Raw genomic sequence first — 16,528 nt, forward strand, 5'->3', positions numbered from 1 at the left:
TTTTAAAGCTCAAATGTTCTCATCATGTATTTTCACCAGATTGCTTACAATATATCTTTAAGTTTATACCTCAAAGTCTAGGTCATAGGATGGAAGATCAAGGGACAACAGCAACACAGATCATTTTCTTTAAAAGAGATTTTCCTTAAAAAGAATAAGGCAGGATATTAGTGTCAGTTTTAGCAGAGTGGCCCTGTGCAAACCGAAGACAGTAAGTCACCCATCTTATCTTCACTGGTAACCACAGTTTAGCATCTGGGAAAGTCACTGTATTAGTTTACAGTGAGAAAACAGGGAAAAGCAGAAACCTCAGCAGCAGCCTTAAACTCACTTTCTGAAAATAAGAGCACTATAAACATCATATTTAGTCCCAACTAATTTTCATAGTTTATTTGTAGTATTGAAAGTGAAGCACACTGCCCAAAGGCCCAATTCTTTTAGTTCACTGGTTTCTAATAGAAAAAGAATTCACAAAAATCTCCTGGTTTGGAAGCAATGACTCCCTACTTCTCTAAATCTCCAGTATGTTCATCTGGAAAACATTTAGTCATTTCTAAAGACATTTCAAAATGAGGCAATCTTGGTCCACTGTCTGCCTTGCATAAAAGGTCAACTACATGACCAACTAAACCATAACATTTCTGAGACATATGGAAAAAATAATTTGCTAAAAGAAACTCTGATCATTTCAAAGGGCAGATGTAGCTCTTAAATAAAATATATTTGCTTATCAGGCTCAGTGTTTTCATATAATTTAAAGCCTCTCAAAAGCAAAAGAAATATTAAAATGTTTCAGTGAAATACAGCACTGTTTAAGTTTGTGTTAAATTTACTTGACATAATTGATTAGTACATGTATGCAGTATGTCAACTGGAGTTGAACTAATGAAAATAAGCATTGCCTAAACAGTGCCTATGTCATAGTATTAAGTTTTAATTAATAATTATCCATCAACAAAGATCTTCCTGCTAATTAACTTTAAAAAATCAGGTAACAAGATATGAAATCTTTTTACATTTACAACCACCATTAAATAAGATTTATTACCTTAACATTTTCTGATATGAGATTTGAGTAATAATTCAAACCGAAAAATGAAGTTGCTTAGAACATGAGACTAAGTCATTGTTAACTACAGCAATGTCCTAAACTCTTGCTCTATCCATCTGTATTATTTTCTTCTGAATTGAGGCATTTGTTTGATAACTGTCATCAAGTTTTCTGATCTTTATTTGCCCACCCAAAGAAACAATCACATTGAAACAGAATTTTTTAATATTCACTAACCAACATATTTCATCCTACATCTTTTAAAATGAGGAACTACCAAACAACTTAGTGCCCTGCTAACATTCTGTAATATGAATGCAGAAGCAAAATTAACTGAACTTTTATTCCTTGAAATCAAGAGGAACACATTATATTATAACTTGTTCAGAGCCTACAATTCTGGTCTTAATTAGCCATCTCATAGCCCTATGCTGTAGATCAAATGGGGTTGTAAGAAATAAATGGCTTATGTCAAGTCAACATCTCTATTAGAAAGTAACTCAAAACATGTGTTTTACCTGATATTCTATGTTTTACACCATCTTCCTAGGAAAGGCAAGTTGAGGGCATTAGGATCAGCTTTATAACAGATAATAAAATTCCAGATGAATTAGATAAAGGAAGAAACCAAGCTGAAGTTTCACAAAGTAAAACCATATCTGACGGCTCCTAATCGGGATTTCTTTGAAACCTCGGATCAATTAAATACTAGCTGGCTAGTAAGATACATTGAGTGTATGCTAGGCTGCTGTGGACATACTTCAAACTTTTATATGTATCTTTAGTAATTAGTCTAGAACTTAACACCAAGCATTTATGGAAAGGCAATGCATATTATATTACCATATTGAAAGTACAACCTCTGAGTTCTATACATTTACCAGTCACAATAGTTTGTTACTCAGAGCATTTAGCACAGAAAAAGATGCCTTCAGATTTGTGTTACAATTTTATCATGAAAAAAATCTGAGGCACTATAGAACTAGCACTTAGGAAACTGTTTTGGATTAAATTTACATTAAACTTTGATATTCCTTGTACAATTTCAAGTTTGAATGTCTCAGTAAGTTTAATGAAGTAGGTGGACCTTCTGTCTATGTGTTACTTTCATTGGTTAATAAAGAAACTGCCTTGGCTTTTTTATAGGGCAGAATTCAGATAGTTGGAGTAGACTGAACAGAATGCTGGGAGAAAGAAAGCAGAGTCAGGCAGATGCCGTGATTCCCCTTCCCAAGACGGATGCTGGCTAGACTCATGCCGGTAAGCCACGACCTTGTGGTGGCATACAGATTATTAGATATGGGTTAGTCAAGATGTGAGAGTTAGCCAATAAGAGGCTAGAACTAATGGGCCAGGCAGTGTTTAAATGAATACAGTTTCCGTGCAATTATTTCAGGTGTAAACTAGCCGGGGAGCCAGAATCCTGGTGGGAACACAGCCCACCGCTCCTTTTGCAACAGTTTAATACTTATATTTCTAGAGCTGACATTTTTACATTGTTTTTGTGTAACTCGTTTCTATGTTTCCTAGTTTTATAAACAGTTTTTTAAAGACATAAGTTTGCTCCTTTGCCTATACTGATACTCTACAGTCAACATATTTACTAAGCACTTACTGGGTATAATTAACATGTAAGTACTGTAGAATTTCTTTTCCCTGTAGAATTTTCTTTTCAGCAAAATGAAAACATCCTAAAATTGAGGATGGTTAGCAATTCTAACCAAAAATCATTCAATTATATGCTCAGAATAGGTGAACTGTATGATTTGTGAATAATATTTTAATAAAATTACTGTAGGAAAAATCTGGAACTTGTGTCAGGGAAGTACTTGTTCAGATAACACTCCTTCAGTTGCTGTGATGGGATATCCAGGTGTACATGGTAAGCGGCTCAGAAACGACAGAGCTTAGATACAGCATCGTATCATTAGCACAAAGGACTCACTCAACAGAAAGCAAGGTCCTCGGCTGACTTAGTACCATCTGAGAACATTCAACATTTGATAACACCAGGTTGATTAACACACAACTGGAGATGGACATAACTTATTGGAAATGGCTGGTCTCCCTTATTTTCAAACTGTACTTACATACTATATTTCATATAATAAAAGGCTTTACCATAATCAGTTATGGTAATGCTCATTAAATAATCTGTAGGTTATTTAGGGGCCATAAAACTATGAAATTAAAGATAATCAAATTATACTGACCAAAATATTTGACAACTTAAAATGAGGATTTTTGCTCATGGTTTCAGAAAGTTCAGTCACATGGCTCCCTATCTTTGAACCTATTGCAGAACATCATAGCAGATAAGTAAAGAGAAGGAAGAACCAGAAGCCAAGTTATCCCCTTCCAAGCTATGCTCCTAGTAACCTACTTTATCTAGAACTTTCCAAAATAGAGCCCTAAATGTGGGTCAAGTCTGTGGGGCAATTTCCTATTCAAATGATAACATTCTCCACATGAGTATAAAAAGATCGTGGGCATTTTACAGTGCATATGTGCCACCTCTTATATGCCACCATTCAAAATTATAAATTCAAACTTCTGCAGATATTTAAACTCCTAGTAAGACCTCTATAAAGTGGGAAAATAAGTTACATATCTCCAATATACAATAGTACAATGTTAAGAACAACTAGAAAGAATGGGATTAAAGAACAATATCCATTTTGGCAAAAGTTAAATTCTTGCAGTTTCAGGTGTGGCATTTGTAGCATGTGGTATGATATGAGAGTGCTAACAGGTCTGGGCAGTCCTGCCCTGACAGCCTTTCTCACTGTAGCCCCTGTGCCCTCCTAGGCGGGCTCCACTTGCTGCCTGTAGCTTCCCTTTGCAGATGTTGCCACTGTTGGTTTCTGCCATCTAACACCCTGGAATCTCTGCTGCAACTTAAGTCTCATGCATCACACTGTGAGGCTACCTGCAGGGACTCTGACTCAAAAACACCATCTAGACTCCTACGCCTTCCTTTACATGTTGGTGGAATCTTCCATGCATTCAGTTCAAGTTTTACATGCCTGAAAAAACAAACTCCATGTGGATGATGCTAAGACCTACTGACAGCCTGGGCAGGAGCCAGGGCCATTTAGACTAAGTCTGCATAAGATAAACACAGGGGGAAAAGAAAATAAAACCCCTCAAACAAACCTAAGAGCTGTGCATACAATGTTTCTCGGAGCTTCCTTCATAATGTACAATTTTCCAAATGAGTAAAATGCTTTTGCATGGTGCTAAGCTCCAAACAACCACATATATTCTCTTTGTACCCACTTTAAATATTCCCTTTCTTGACAAACTACATTTTTCAACAGTTTTTTACTCTAGTTCTTATTCTAAGCACAGCTAAAAGACATGTGCAATGAACATGTCACAGTCTAACTATTAACCTGTCTAGAAATTCCTCTGCCAAATGAATGCCTTCATTTTGAATTTAGCCTTAGTCTCAGGACATTGACAAAAATGTACACAAATCCTTTCCCATAATGTAATACAGACCTTTCCAGTTTGTTTTCCAAGAGTCTCATCTCTACCGGAAATCTCATGAGTAGTATATATTTCTCTCTGCATTTTGGTCATTCGAGCTCCCAACATTATCCATTCCTCATTAAACTCTCCTCGCAATAGTCTAGGACTTCTCTGGTCAGTTCTCCAAACCCTTGGAGAATTCTTCCCCTAACCAAGTCTTAAGACTCAAGAATCACATAGATTTATCACACCCTACTTGTCTAGTATCATGTGTGTGTGTGTGTGTGTGTGTGTGTGTGTGTAAATAACTGTTCTTGTTGCTGTGACAAAATACCCAATTTAAAGGGAAGGCTTATTAGGGCTTCCTTATGGTTTAGTACCTCATGGATGACAGGGAAGGGGAGAAAAGAAGAAAATCATACCATGGTGGCCAAGAAACAGTACAGTGAGAAAGGGGACAGGGACCAGGTATACCTTGAAGGACAACCTTTTAATGATGTACTTCCTTTAACTAGGCCATATTTAATGTCTCCAGGATTTCTCAAAATAGCTTAATCTGTGAGAGGCAGTCCATATTCCGGACATAAAAAAAAAATGGTAGATAGAATTCCATACTAAGAACAATGCCAGTTTAAAGGCACAAAGAGAAAGTTAAATGACTCTACTAACTCATGATCAAAGATCACCTCTGTCACTAGTCTATGTCCAGAATGAAGAAACACTTCACAGATTAGATAGACACCTCCTCTTTTCATTCAACAAAAGTACTTTCTAAATAACCTACCAAGGCATGATCAGCATGGTAGATGGTAAGCAAATCCAGCACAGTTGGCCCAGACTTTCATGTGGTAGGTCTAAATATCGACTTACAGCTACAAAACTCCAAGTTTGAAACTGAAAAAATAAAACAATTGACCAAAAGCATGCTATTTTGATTTTTATTATACAGCATAAATCTACACTCAAGACAAATGCTTTATTTTTGAATCCAGAAATAGCAATTTTAAAAATTTTATAAAAAGACTTAGTTGTAAACTGTCACATAATAGATTTACAACAAAATCCATACAAAAGAGCAAATTAAATATTAGAAATTAGACGAGTCTCTCTCAAACTGAAGGAATCTTCTTTAATAGCTTTCAATGTAGCTCACTGGATATCATAAAAAATTCAAGAAGTTCATTCATGTTTTATAGGGCCTAAAGGAAAAAACTGAGGAACCTCATTGATAATTTTCACAGCTTCATTGTAAAGTTCAAGATCTGTAAAAAAATTTAAGCAAACACTTAATGTTTAGTTAACTCTGGTGCCCCCAAAGAAAGGAGAGATGATAAACTATTTTGTTGTCTATTACACTGTCATTTTCTGTGGGGTCATAATTTCAGTGTTACTGCACTCTTCGAGCTTTCAGTTCACACATTAGAATATTAATTTCATCATATCTTAAGCCATTTTTATTCTATAAATAGTATTTACTAAGTTTCTTTCACATGTAAGAAATCACTAGTTTAAAAGGTCTCTTTTCATTTGATAGAAATTGAAAATATTCCAGGATTGAGATTTAAGACCAACACATATAAATAAAAGTTTTTCTGCTATTTACATGAGACTACTGAGTAGTATATATTTTACTTACCAAAGCGAACACAATCTTCCTTAAACTGGATGTAAGATGCACACATTATAGTTGCCTTGGCTGTGACTTTTCCAACTACTTCCACAACTCCAGAGATTTCTTCATCGAGCTAAAATGTTGACGGAAATGTCAGGTGTATTGACCTTTCCAACTAAGAATGAGCTTGGAAAGCTGTTACATAGTTTCTTGTTTTCAAACGGTTTCACAGCTTACTAATTTTTCATTGTAAAAAAGAAGCTTCAAATTTTATCAACATATAAACAGAAACATTGCTTGTGGAAAAATGTTGGCATATATAACTGGCAGGGTTGTATAAGTCCTGTTTCCTTTAGAAGTGACTTATGGTCCAAAGATACATTTAACTTGAAGGGAAAGTAATTTAAAGAGACAGAGGACTTCAGAGCTCCCATAAACAGGGATTTGTTTGAAAAGTCACAGAGAAGGACTGTGTATAAATCTTACAACGTGTCTTCTAGATAGAGCAAACAAACAGTATATGGATTTGTCTCTATAAAAGACTATGAAGATGTTTTAAAGCACATAAAACATAGACTAAAAAAAATTAAAAACATATAGTCGGTGGTGGTTCCACACGCCCTTCATTCCAGCACTCGGGAGGTAGAGAAAGGAGAAATTGGAGGCTAGCCTGGTCTACAGAGCTAGATCTAGAACAGGTTTCGAAGCTACAGAGAAACCCTGTCTCAAAAAACAAAAACAAAATATACATGTCTAGATACATATATATTTATGGAATTTAAAAATTAAAAATAGAAAATAAAGGTGACTGGCAATGCCACTTGGGAGGCTGAAGCAGGAGCGGGGGCACCACTTCAAGGTCAGGCTTGGGAAATGAAAGAAGTAGTTTGAAAAGATTTTTCTTTGTAAGTACTTTTTTAGTATTTTTTAAGTGATAAAAAATTGATATACAATCAATACTTAAGGGACATACTCAGAAACTTGGAGCTCTGAGAATCAGTATAGGTTAGAGATGGAAGGAAAGTATGACAGTATGGGTTTGATTTTAAAGCTAAGAGGTTTAACAGGTGCCAGCGTCACACACCCATCCCCAAATCAGAAAATAAAAAACCAAACGGAAATTAAATATCACTTAAAACATACTGGCTCCATCAATTCAATGGTTCCATTTTTTCCTTCTCCATCTGAAAGAATGAACATTTTTCCTGAGGGATGAATCTAAAAAGGAAAACAAAACCCACATAGATTTAGAAAATAGAATTTACAGAAACCAAATTGTTAAAAAAAATTATTGACATTGTATTTGAACATAAAGTAATTGGTTTTCAGACAGTTATTTGGTTCAAGTTATAATCTTGTTACCAGATCTGATTATTGGAAGAAAGCCCAGTTAATTTTGAATTTCTAGTAAACAACGAATACTTGCTTAGTGGAATTCTACTGACATTAGATAGCACATCTCACCGAAGGTATGCTTTTAGAATTAGGAATGAAGAACTAAAGAACTGGTTGCCAGATCTGAGGACTACTCTTGGGATCTGAACTGAGCTCTGCCACTTGTGAACCCTGAGCATTTTAGTTAATTACTAACACTGGCTCAGTCAGCCTACCTGTGAAGTTAGAATAACATTCCTTTCACGTAGGAATGTGTGAATGAAATGAACTAGTAACTAAGTCCTTACAAATGATTATCTTTTCCTAGGCTTTTTCAGTCACTGCTTCCGAGACTTTGGGCTTGTTTCTTACTGATGGGAGGAGGGCTAGATACTGGACATCAATAGGATGTGGGAGGAGCTACCCATGTTTCAGAGAAGAGACTGCAACATGGAAAACAGGCCCATAAACAGAGAAGGTTGCAAAAGACCAGGAAACAGATTCATCAGTCAAGTAGTATGGCTAAACCCCAAACTCAAGACAGTACGCAGTGGAGCCAGGTTGGTAATCTTTCAACTAAATCCAGAGCGGAGGGGGGGGGGGGGAGGGCGCTCGAACTCAAAGTTAGCTCTTTCGAAAACACTCTTTTTGCGACACAGAAGAAGCGGCACCCTGACGGAGCTGCAGTGGCAACTCTTGCTTGTGAAAAATAAAGCAAGATGAAGTGCAAGTGCCATGCTGCTGATGGCTAGCTACCTGCTTTCCCCCTCCGCTCCCCACCCCGCAGCCACTCCCGAGTGGCCACGGTACCCCGCTCTCTTGCTCGAGCCCGCGCACCTTTTCCAGCTTGCCCACAAAACACACGGGTCTGTCGATGAACTGCGTGAGCATGCTGGCGTTGACGCGCGCTCTGGGGAGCTCCATTACGTCCACCATGATCGTACCGCCAACACTCGGAGCCAGTGAGACCGCAGTAGGTCTGACTCCGAGCCGGCCGCCGCGCCAACTTACGTAGATTTCCCACTCACCAATCAGAGGAGACCTGCGCTCCGGCTCCACCAATCAAATTCACAGAAGCATCAAGTTACATTGCTGGGGCTGGAGGTGGCGGGCGCCATACGTCCGGAAGTACGAGTCCACTGCCTAGTGACGCACGGCGTTCCGGAAGTTGCTGGGGCTGGAAAGAGTGGGCGGTGGAGGCGGGACTTGGAGGGGCGGGGCTGAGGCTGCGGACCCGGGATTTAGGGCAGCCGGACGGCGACTTGACCCCGGAAGTAGGCTGAAGTACGGCGGCTGCAGGCGGCGGCAGGCGGCATTTGCTATCAGGTATCTCTTTCTAGCGTGCTGTGTCTCGACCTTCGTGTTTCTCTCCTCCGGAGGGCTGAGCAGTCGGGGTAGGGGGCGGAGTCAGGTGCCCGGTCCTGGAATGTCGTGACTCCAGCGATGACAGCTATCTGCTTCTGCCTGGGAGGCGCGGGTGCGTGCTGAACCTGGGATTTGGGCTTTTATTTTTGATCTAGTTCTACTTAAAGGGTATCATCATCAGTCTTTATCTCCCTTACTCAGGAGGTTGCTAAGAGACTGAAGTCCATGTTATATAGAACTGTGTCACGTACCTGCCCAGTTTCCCCACCAGCTGGAAGAGATGCAGACCTTTTCTCTACAGCTAGGAACATTTCTAGCTTTGGCGGTATGGAGGTGTCCGTTTCCTCACTTGCTGTGTGTGAGCGAACCACACGCATGTGGACTCTGGTGAGGAGGACCACTGGGCAGGACCAGAGGAGACAGAGTTCACCAGCTGTTGGACCCAGGCTGCTGCTCCTCCGCCAGTGCCACATTTTCTCCCTCTGCGAAAGGAAGGGTTGACTGATTTGCAAGGTCCTGGCTAATTCTAATTTTGAGTTGTAATATCTAGTTCCCTTAGATACTTTGAGGCATAGAACCGACTGTCTGAAAGGCATTTTTTTCCAAGATTTGGGAAAAATCTCGGATGTGCTCCTGGGTCATAGTATAACTGGAAGCTGGTGGCTATTGATTTTAGTGATGTCACCAATGGAGATTGGTACCAAGAAATCTCATAATGAATGCACAAGAAAATACCTTCAAAAGAGGTTGCAGAAATTAGAACATATTAATTGGGTCTCATAATTATGTGGAAACAGTGTCTGGATTTTCCTAAAGCCACGGACTTATAATTAGCCTTCAAATTAAGAGTCCTAATTGGCGTTACAATGTAGTCCTGCTGTTGTTTAAGATCTGTAAGGATCTTCTTTGAGATTTTTATGTGGCAATTTAAGATTGAAATCTGATATACCCTGTTTAAACGATTGTTACCTTTCCTTAGTGTTTATACTTCATGTTTGTCTTAATTCTGTTGTTTCTAAAACGAGTTTAAAGAATTTCACTAGTTGTGGGATGCATTTCGTTTGTGTCTGGAAAGTCAGTCAGTATTGCAGCATTTGGGGTACACCCCTACCTTTTCTGTCCTGGTGCAAGTGCCCTTCAGCTCTGTGAAAACTAGCCAGCAGGAAGTAGTTGCCACGTCAGTTCAGCTTGTTTTCTCTGTGTACTGTTAGCAGATTGAACCACGTGTTCATCAGTAGGTTCTTACCGTCTAGTTATAGTGGACAACCAAGAGCAATGGAGGAGGGCTATATTGCTGGGTGCCTCTAGGGTCTCCCTCACCTCGGGGAGGAATCTCACATCCAGCGCTGAGATTTTCATTTAACAACCCTTGTCTTTGGGGGAAGCACTCTTCACCCATGCAGGGTACCTCCATTTAAACTCCTTTTCCATTATGTTTTTCAGTTACCTTACAAAGTAGAGGGTTTCCTTGAGGCCTTTTCATACATCCTTAGTCTTAGACTGTTGTAGCCCCCTGCTTTACCGCCATTCTCTGTTCCCATCTCTGCTTAAGCGTTTGTCCCCAGTATTGTCCCCCCAACAAACTGTCTGGGTTACCCCATTCCATATAATATTTTCCAGTTCCGTCCATTTTCTTACAAATGTCATGATTTCATTTTTCCCTGTACACCTGAATGAAAATTCATTGTGTATATGCATACCTTTTCATTTTCTGCTCATCAGTTGGTGGACATTCAGAATGATTCCATCTCCTCGTTATAGTCAACAGAGCAACAATGAACATGGATGTCATAGTATCTCTATAATAAGTTATTGAGTGCTTTGAATATAAGCTCAGGAGTGATATGGCTAGGTCATGTGGTAGTTCTGTTATTTTAGCATTCTAAGAAACCTATATACTGACTTCCTGTGTTAGTTACTTTTCTGCTGCTGTGATGAATTCATGACCAAAGCAATGTGATATTAAAGGGTTTTTGATGCACATATCCTGAATCATAGTGCATTGAGGGAAGCCAGGCAGGAACGGAAACCAGCTTCTGGGGGTAGGAGCCTGCTGCAGGCCGTGGAAGAGTGCTGCTTATTGCCTTGCTCCTCTTGGCTCACTCAGCCTGCTTGTTTATACAACATAGGACCATCAGCCCAGAGTGGTACCCACCCACTGTGGCCTGGCCCCTTTCACATCAGTCACTAATTAATTAAGAAAATGTTCTGCAAGTTTGTCTGCAGCCCAATCTTATGGAGAAACTTTTTCCAGTTGAGACTCCCTCCTCTTAGATAACTCTAGCATTTGTCAAGTTGACATAAAACTATCCAAGACACTTCCGTGGTGTCCTTGCTCCTTTCCATTTCTACCATCAATAGGAAAGTGTTTATCTTTCCTGGTATCCTTTCCCATGTATTTTTGATGGCAGTCATTTTGGCTGGGATGAGATGGAATCTCAATATAGGTTCCCTTATAGCTAATAATGTTGAACACTTTAAAAAATGCTTATTAGCTGTTTGTGTTTTTTCTTCTGACAATGCTTTGTTCAGTTCCATACCCCCCAGTTTTTACTTTTGATTGGGTTATTTGTTTTCTTGAGTTCTTTGTATATTCTAAACAGCACTTTGGGTATATAACTAGTAAAGATTTTCTCCCCTTTTGTAGGCTGCCTCTTCATTCAATTGATGATTTCCTTTGCTATACAAAACCTTTTGAATTTCGTGAGATTGCAATTTGTTGATTGGTCTTATCTCCCAAATGATAGAAATTCTATTTGGAAAGTCTCCACTATGCTTGTGTCTTAGTGAAGGTTTTATTGCTGTGAAGAGACACTATGGCTACAGCACTTCTCATAAAAGAAAACATTTAAATGGGGCTGGCTTACAGTTCAGAGAGTTAGTTAATTATTGTCTTCCTGGGAGCATGGCAGGATTCAGGTAGACATGGTACATGGTACTGGAGAGATAGTTGAGAGTTCTACATTCTCATAGGCTCTGCATCCTCATAGATAGGCAGCAGAAGTGGGAGTACCAGTGGGACTTACTTGAGCATTTGAACCCTCAAAGCTCATGCCCGGTGACATAGTTCCTTCATCATGGCCACACCTATTCCAACAAAGCCACACCTCCCAATAGTGCCACTCTTTATGAGCCTGTGAGGACCATTTCATGCACAACCATAGCTATATCTTGAAATGTAGTCCCTACTTTTTTTCTAGTAGTTTCAGAATATCAGGTCTTATGTTGAGGTCCTTGTTCTGTTTGGAGTTGACTTTTGTGCAGTGTAGGAAATAAGGATTCATTTCATTCTTCTACATGTGATAATCAGTTTCCCTGCTACCATTTGTTGAAGATGCTGTCTTTTCTCCAGTGTGTGTTTTTGGCATATTTGCTAAAATTCAGATGATCATAGTTGCATTTGTTTTCTTTTTCTTTTTTTCCTTTTTTTTTTTTTTTTTTTTTTTTTTGGTTTTTCAAGACAGGGTTTCTCTGTTGCCTTGGAGCCTGTCCTGCAACTAGCTCTGGTAGACTAGACTGGCCTCGAACTCACAGAGATCCACCTGCCTCTGCCTCCCGAGTGCTGGGATTAAAGGCGTGCGCCACCATCTCCCGGCTAGTTGCATGGGTTTTCTATTCCACTGATACAAGTGTCTCTTTCTGTGGCAATACCATGCATTTTTTATTACTATAGGTGTACCTTATAACTTGAAATCAGTTATGGAAATACTTACAACAGTATTTTTTTTACTCAACTATATAGGGTCATTTGTACTTCCATATGAATTCTAAGATTGGTTTTTTATTTCTGGGAAAAATGTTGCTGGAATTCACCCTCCCCATTACATTGAATCTATAGATTGCTTTTGGGGTAGATAACCATTTTCATATTGATTTCATATTCATCCTCTCCAGGCAGTGAGATGTCTCTGTCAATTCTAGAGTTTTGGAAGTTGCTTACAGTGTACTTCCTGTTTACTTAGGTAATACTATATCCTTCTGGAGTCTTTGATGGAGTTGAAGAATTTATACTTATAGTTTTCCTTAGTTATGATAAAAGATAAAGTAGATATGTTAAAGTTAAAACCTTTTTTATTTAAAGAGAAAAGGGGAGGTGATGTGGGAGTCCCCTCTGTATGCTGTGAATACCGTTGGTTAATAAAGAAACTGTCTTGGGCCTGCACAATGAATAGAGGTAGGTGGGTGGTTGAGGGAACTAAACTGAATGCTGGGAGAAAGAATAAGGAGGAGTTAGATAGAAGCCATGGAGCCACCACCAGAGACAGACACTGGGAACTTTACCTGGTAAGCTGATACACGTATTAATGGAAATGAGTTAAATTAAGATATAAGAGTTAGCCAATAAGAAGTTAGAACTAATGGGCCAAGCAGTGTTTTAAATAACATAATTTCTGTGTGATTATTTCAGGGCTGAGCAATTGGGAACTAACTAGCAGCCTCTTTACAACAGTTCTATTCCACGAGCTTGTCCTGTTGACTTAAAGACCACAGTTCTTATCTTTTTTTTTTTTTTTTTGATTTTGTTTTAGTGTTTTTGTTTTTCGAGATAGGGTTTCTCTGTGTAACTGTTTTGACTGTCCTAAAACTCACTTTGTAGACCAGTCTGGCCTCGAATTCACAGAGGTCTGCCTGTCTCTGCCTCCTGAGTGCTGAGATTAAAGGCGTGTGTCTACCACTACCACCCACCTCACAATTCTCATCTTAAAGAGAATAAGACATAGTTTATTCTGGAGCCAATATGAGTGAGCATGGCATGGGAGCATGGATTTAGGTCACCCCAGATTCCTTGTTCCAGTGTGGAAGCAGTTTCACAGAGTTTGTATAGTTTCACAGAACAAGAGAGTCCTAAGTCAAAGCAACTTTAAATACCTTGGTGGGTGCACCAGAGAGGTGGGTCCAGCAAGGTGGGGTGTGGGGCTATTTTCTAGGCCTAAGATGCGATCTGATGGATCCAATGGCATTCTTAGGTCTTGGAGTGGTGGCAGCTGGTCTTCTGTGAGTTAATAGCTTCTAAGAGGGTTTATTATCAGGCAGTGTTTGTTCAGATACAGTATGGGGCAAGGAACGGCTGTTCCAGAAGGCTAAAACTAGTGCAGGATAAAGTAATTAGCCTCTGAATCTAGGAAACTCCAGTCTCTCCATGGTATCTAAGCCCAGTCTGTCCTCCAGTCTCTGTGGACAGTGACTCCTCCCAGGAGTCCACCCGTCTCTGTGGACAGTGACTCCTCCCAGGAGTCTTTTGTTCACAGCCAGACACAGCTTCTTTTCAGGAATTCTCAGTCACATTTCCATCCTCAATTTTATTCTTCAGTATTTTGAAGTTTTCATTATGAAGATCCTCCACATCATCGGTGAGGTTTAGTCCAAGTTTGGTTTGCTGTTACGAATGATGTTGTTTCCCTGGTCTCATTCTTTAGTATGCTTGTCATTGTTATATAGAAAGGCTACAGTTTTTGTGTGTTAATTTTGTATCCTGACACTTTGCTGAAAGTGTTTATCTGTTCTAAGAGTTTTCTGGTTGAGTCTTGGAAATCTCCTAGAGAATCATAACAAGAACAAACACAAACATGTATTTTTAACTTTTTTATTTTTATTTGTTTCCCTTGTCTTATCGTTCAAGCTAATCCAGTACTAGACTAAGAGTAGACAAAGTAAGCACCCTTATCTTGTTCCAGGGGTGTGTGTGTGTGTGTGTGTGTGTGTGTGTATGTGTAAATACTTTTGAGTTTTCCTCATTTAATAAAATGTTGGCTCTAGTTTTATAGTATGTAACCTTTATTATGTTGAGATACAGCTTTTCTATCCCGGGATTCTGGTAACCTCTCACTCTTTTGTCTCTCTATTCTTCATGTATTTCAGATAGAAGGCGGAATTGTGTGTCTTATTTGTGATATGCACAGTTTTTCTTTGTCTGAGTCTATGTTTTTAATTCAACCAACAGTTTCTTGCTCATTTTTTTCTTTGTGTTTGGTAGTTTAAAATTATAGATTCCTAATTCATGGAACTTTTCTTTTGATTTCTGTGGTTTGGTTTCAGGCTGTGTTTCTCAAGAAAACATTTGTTCCTTTCTTTGACAACGTGTGGCTTTGTGCCCGTTCATTGTGAGACATGGGCCATTAAAACCCAGGATCGTAGCCGTTAGAAATCAGTAGTGGCCACGGGAAAAATGCAAGTTGCTAGTACTCAGATATCCCCCTCCATACACTCTTAGCCCTTCCTTCTTTCTGGCCTCTGTAGAATTTCCTTATCTCTTATTGGTTTGGTCATGAGTTTTTAAGTGACATTAAGGTGTATTTTTATATAGGGTTGTATTTTATAGTTTGCATGTAAAAAAAGAAAGAAGGAAAACACCAGTGTGATTTTTTGTTTTTGTTTTTTTTTCTCATAGGTTATATTGAGATCTCTGAACATCTGATTTTTCATGTTACCAGAAATTTATTTATGCTTTAGTGTCATTTTTCAGTTGGACTCTGACAAAATGTAGTGCAGTTTTACAAAAAGCTTGCAGTTAGGGGACAAAGTCAAGGCTAAATAAGCCCATGCAAAAGGAAAACTATTGCATGACTGCATTTGCATAAGGAACCTAGTGTAGTCACATTAATAGAGATAGAAAGTAAAGGTGCTGAGGAGTGATTGAGTTATGCACACAGAATTTGAGTTTTGGAATATGAAGAGTTCTAGAGATGGAAATGGTGACAGTAATGGTTGCATAGCAATGTGAGCCTACCTATATAACACACTTAACAGTTAAACATAAAGAGTTAAATAGTAAATTTTCTGTTATATGTTTTAGCAAAATCTATAAACAAAAGGTGATCGTACTTGTACCAAAAGCACATTCATTAGGCTATTCCCAGCCATTCTCCACACTGAACTCTCAGTGTTCCTCCTAAAATGTAAAACTAGTCATCTAACTCTTCACCCAACATTCTTAGCCATTAAGCCAAATTCTTTGACATCACCTTTGACTAGTGCGTGCCTGTTCCTTTGCATCCCATTCATGGTATTTAAGGGAGCGTGTGTGGGAATTCTACTTGGTGAAGACATCAAATCCAACTGTACATTAACCAAGAGAATCCCAGCTGCTATGGAGAAGGAGGTATCTGAGACTTTAGGTCTTGAATCCATTTGTGGAGTATTTTCCCCAGCTTTCCTTAGCAGCCTGGATAGGTAATAGATCATGACCTCTTATAATTGTGTGGGTTTAATCAGATGTTTTCTACATTTTTATCTATTTCTTGTGGGAAATTATCAGACAGATATTCTTCCTATTAGTCTTTGAATCCATATTTCCCCTTGCTATGTTGATCTCTATGGACTGGTGACATAGCATTTTATTGTTGGCAGCTTCTTGCTCTGTGTCTAGTCCTGGAAGTCAGATGAATGTATATGTTTCCTTGATTTGTTCAATTCTAATGGTACATAGACATTCACCATGTGTGGCTCTTTTGCATAGTAATTGGGTCTTTGGTGACTTAGAATATAAAAGAACTCTAAATGAGTTGGAAATGAGAACTGACTTGTAATTCTGTGAACTTGAAATTAGATAAATTCTGTACTCTGCCTATAGACCTTTTACTGTTTTTTTTTTAATGTATTCTGTTTTTTATTTTTTGAGGCAGGGTTTCTTTGTGTAGCCCTGGCTGTCCTGA

General features: G+C 38.8%; 2 protein-coding genes across 5 annotated transcripts in view; one reads left to right on the forward strand and one right to left on the reverse strand.

The window, feature by feature from the left end:
- Positions 1-5,449: 5,449 nt before the first annotated feature.
- On the reverse strand, positions 5,450-8,519 carry Rpa3 (replication protein A3). Its single transcript, XM_048448948.3, has 4 exons — positions 8,349-8,519; positions 7,281-7,355; positions 6,162-6,270; positions 5,450-5,787 (listed from the first exon to the last, which is right to left on the reverse strand). The coding sequence occupies exons 1-4, from the start codon at positions 8,445-8,447 to the stop codon at positions 5,705-5,707; spliced, it is 366 nt and encodes a 121-aa protein (XP_048304905.1). The 5' UTR covers positions 8,448-8,519; the 3' UTR covers positions 5,450-5,704.
- The window catches only part of Umad1 (UBAP1-MVB12-associated (UMA) domain containing 1), a 236,768-nt gene continuing 228,158 nt past the window's right edge, over positions 7,919-16,528 (forward strand). Inside the window, exon 1 of one of the 4 annotated variants that reach the window (XM_085683631.2) lies at positions 7,919-8,071. In XM_085683631.2, coding sequence (XP_085539757.2) covers positions 8,030-8,071 — 42 coding nt within the window. In that variant the 5' untranslated portion in view covers positions 7,919-8,029. The other 3 variants (XM_048448946.3, XM_048448947.3, XM_085683632.2) reach the window with 3 other exon arrangements.

The sequence above is a fragment of the Myodes glareolus genome, chromosome 25 (assembly GCF_982192425.1).
Source record: "Myodes glareolus chromosome 25, mMyoGla1.1, whole genome shotgun sequence".
In the NCBI taxonomy this organism is placed as follows: domain Eukaryota; kingdom Metazoa; phylum Chordata; class Mammalia; order Rodentia; family Cricetidae; genus Myodes; species Myodes glareolus.

Coding starts and splice junctions, on each gene's coding strand:
- Rpa3 (XM_048448948.3), bottom strand. CDS start 8,447: ATGGTGGACGTAATGGAGCTCCCCAGAGCGCGCGTCAACGCCAGCATG. Junction 7,356..8,348: donor TTGTGGGCAAGCTGGAAAAG/GTGCGCGGGCTC, acceptor TTTCCTTTTTAG/ATTCATCCCTCAGGAAAAAT. Junction 5,788..6,161: donor GGAAGATTGTGTTCGCTTTG/GTAAGTAAAATA, acceptor ATTTTTTTACAG/ATCTTGAACTTTACAATGAA.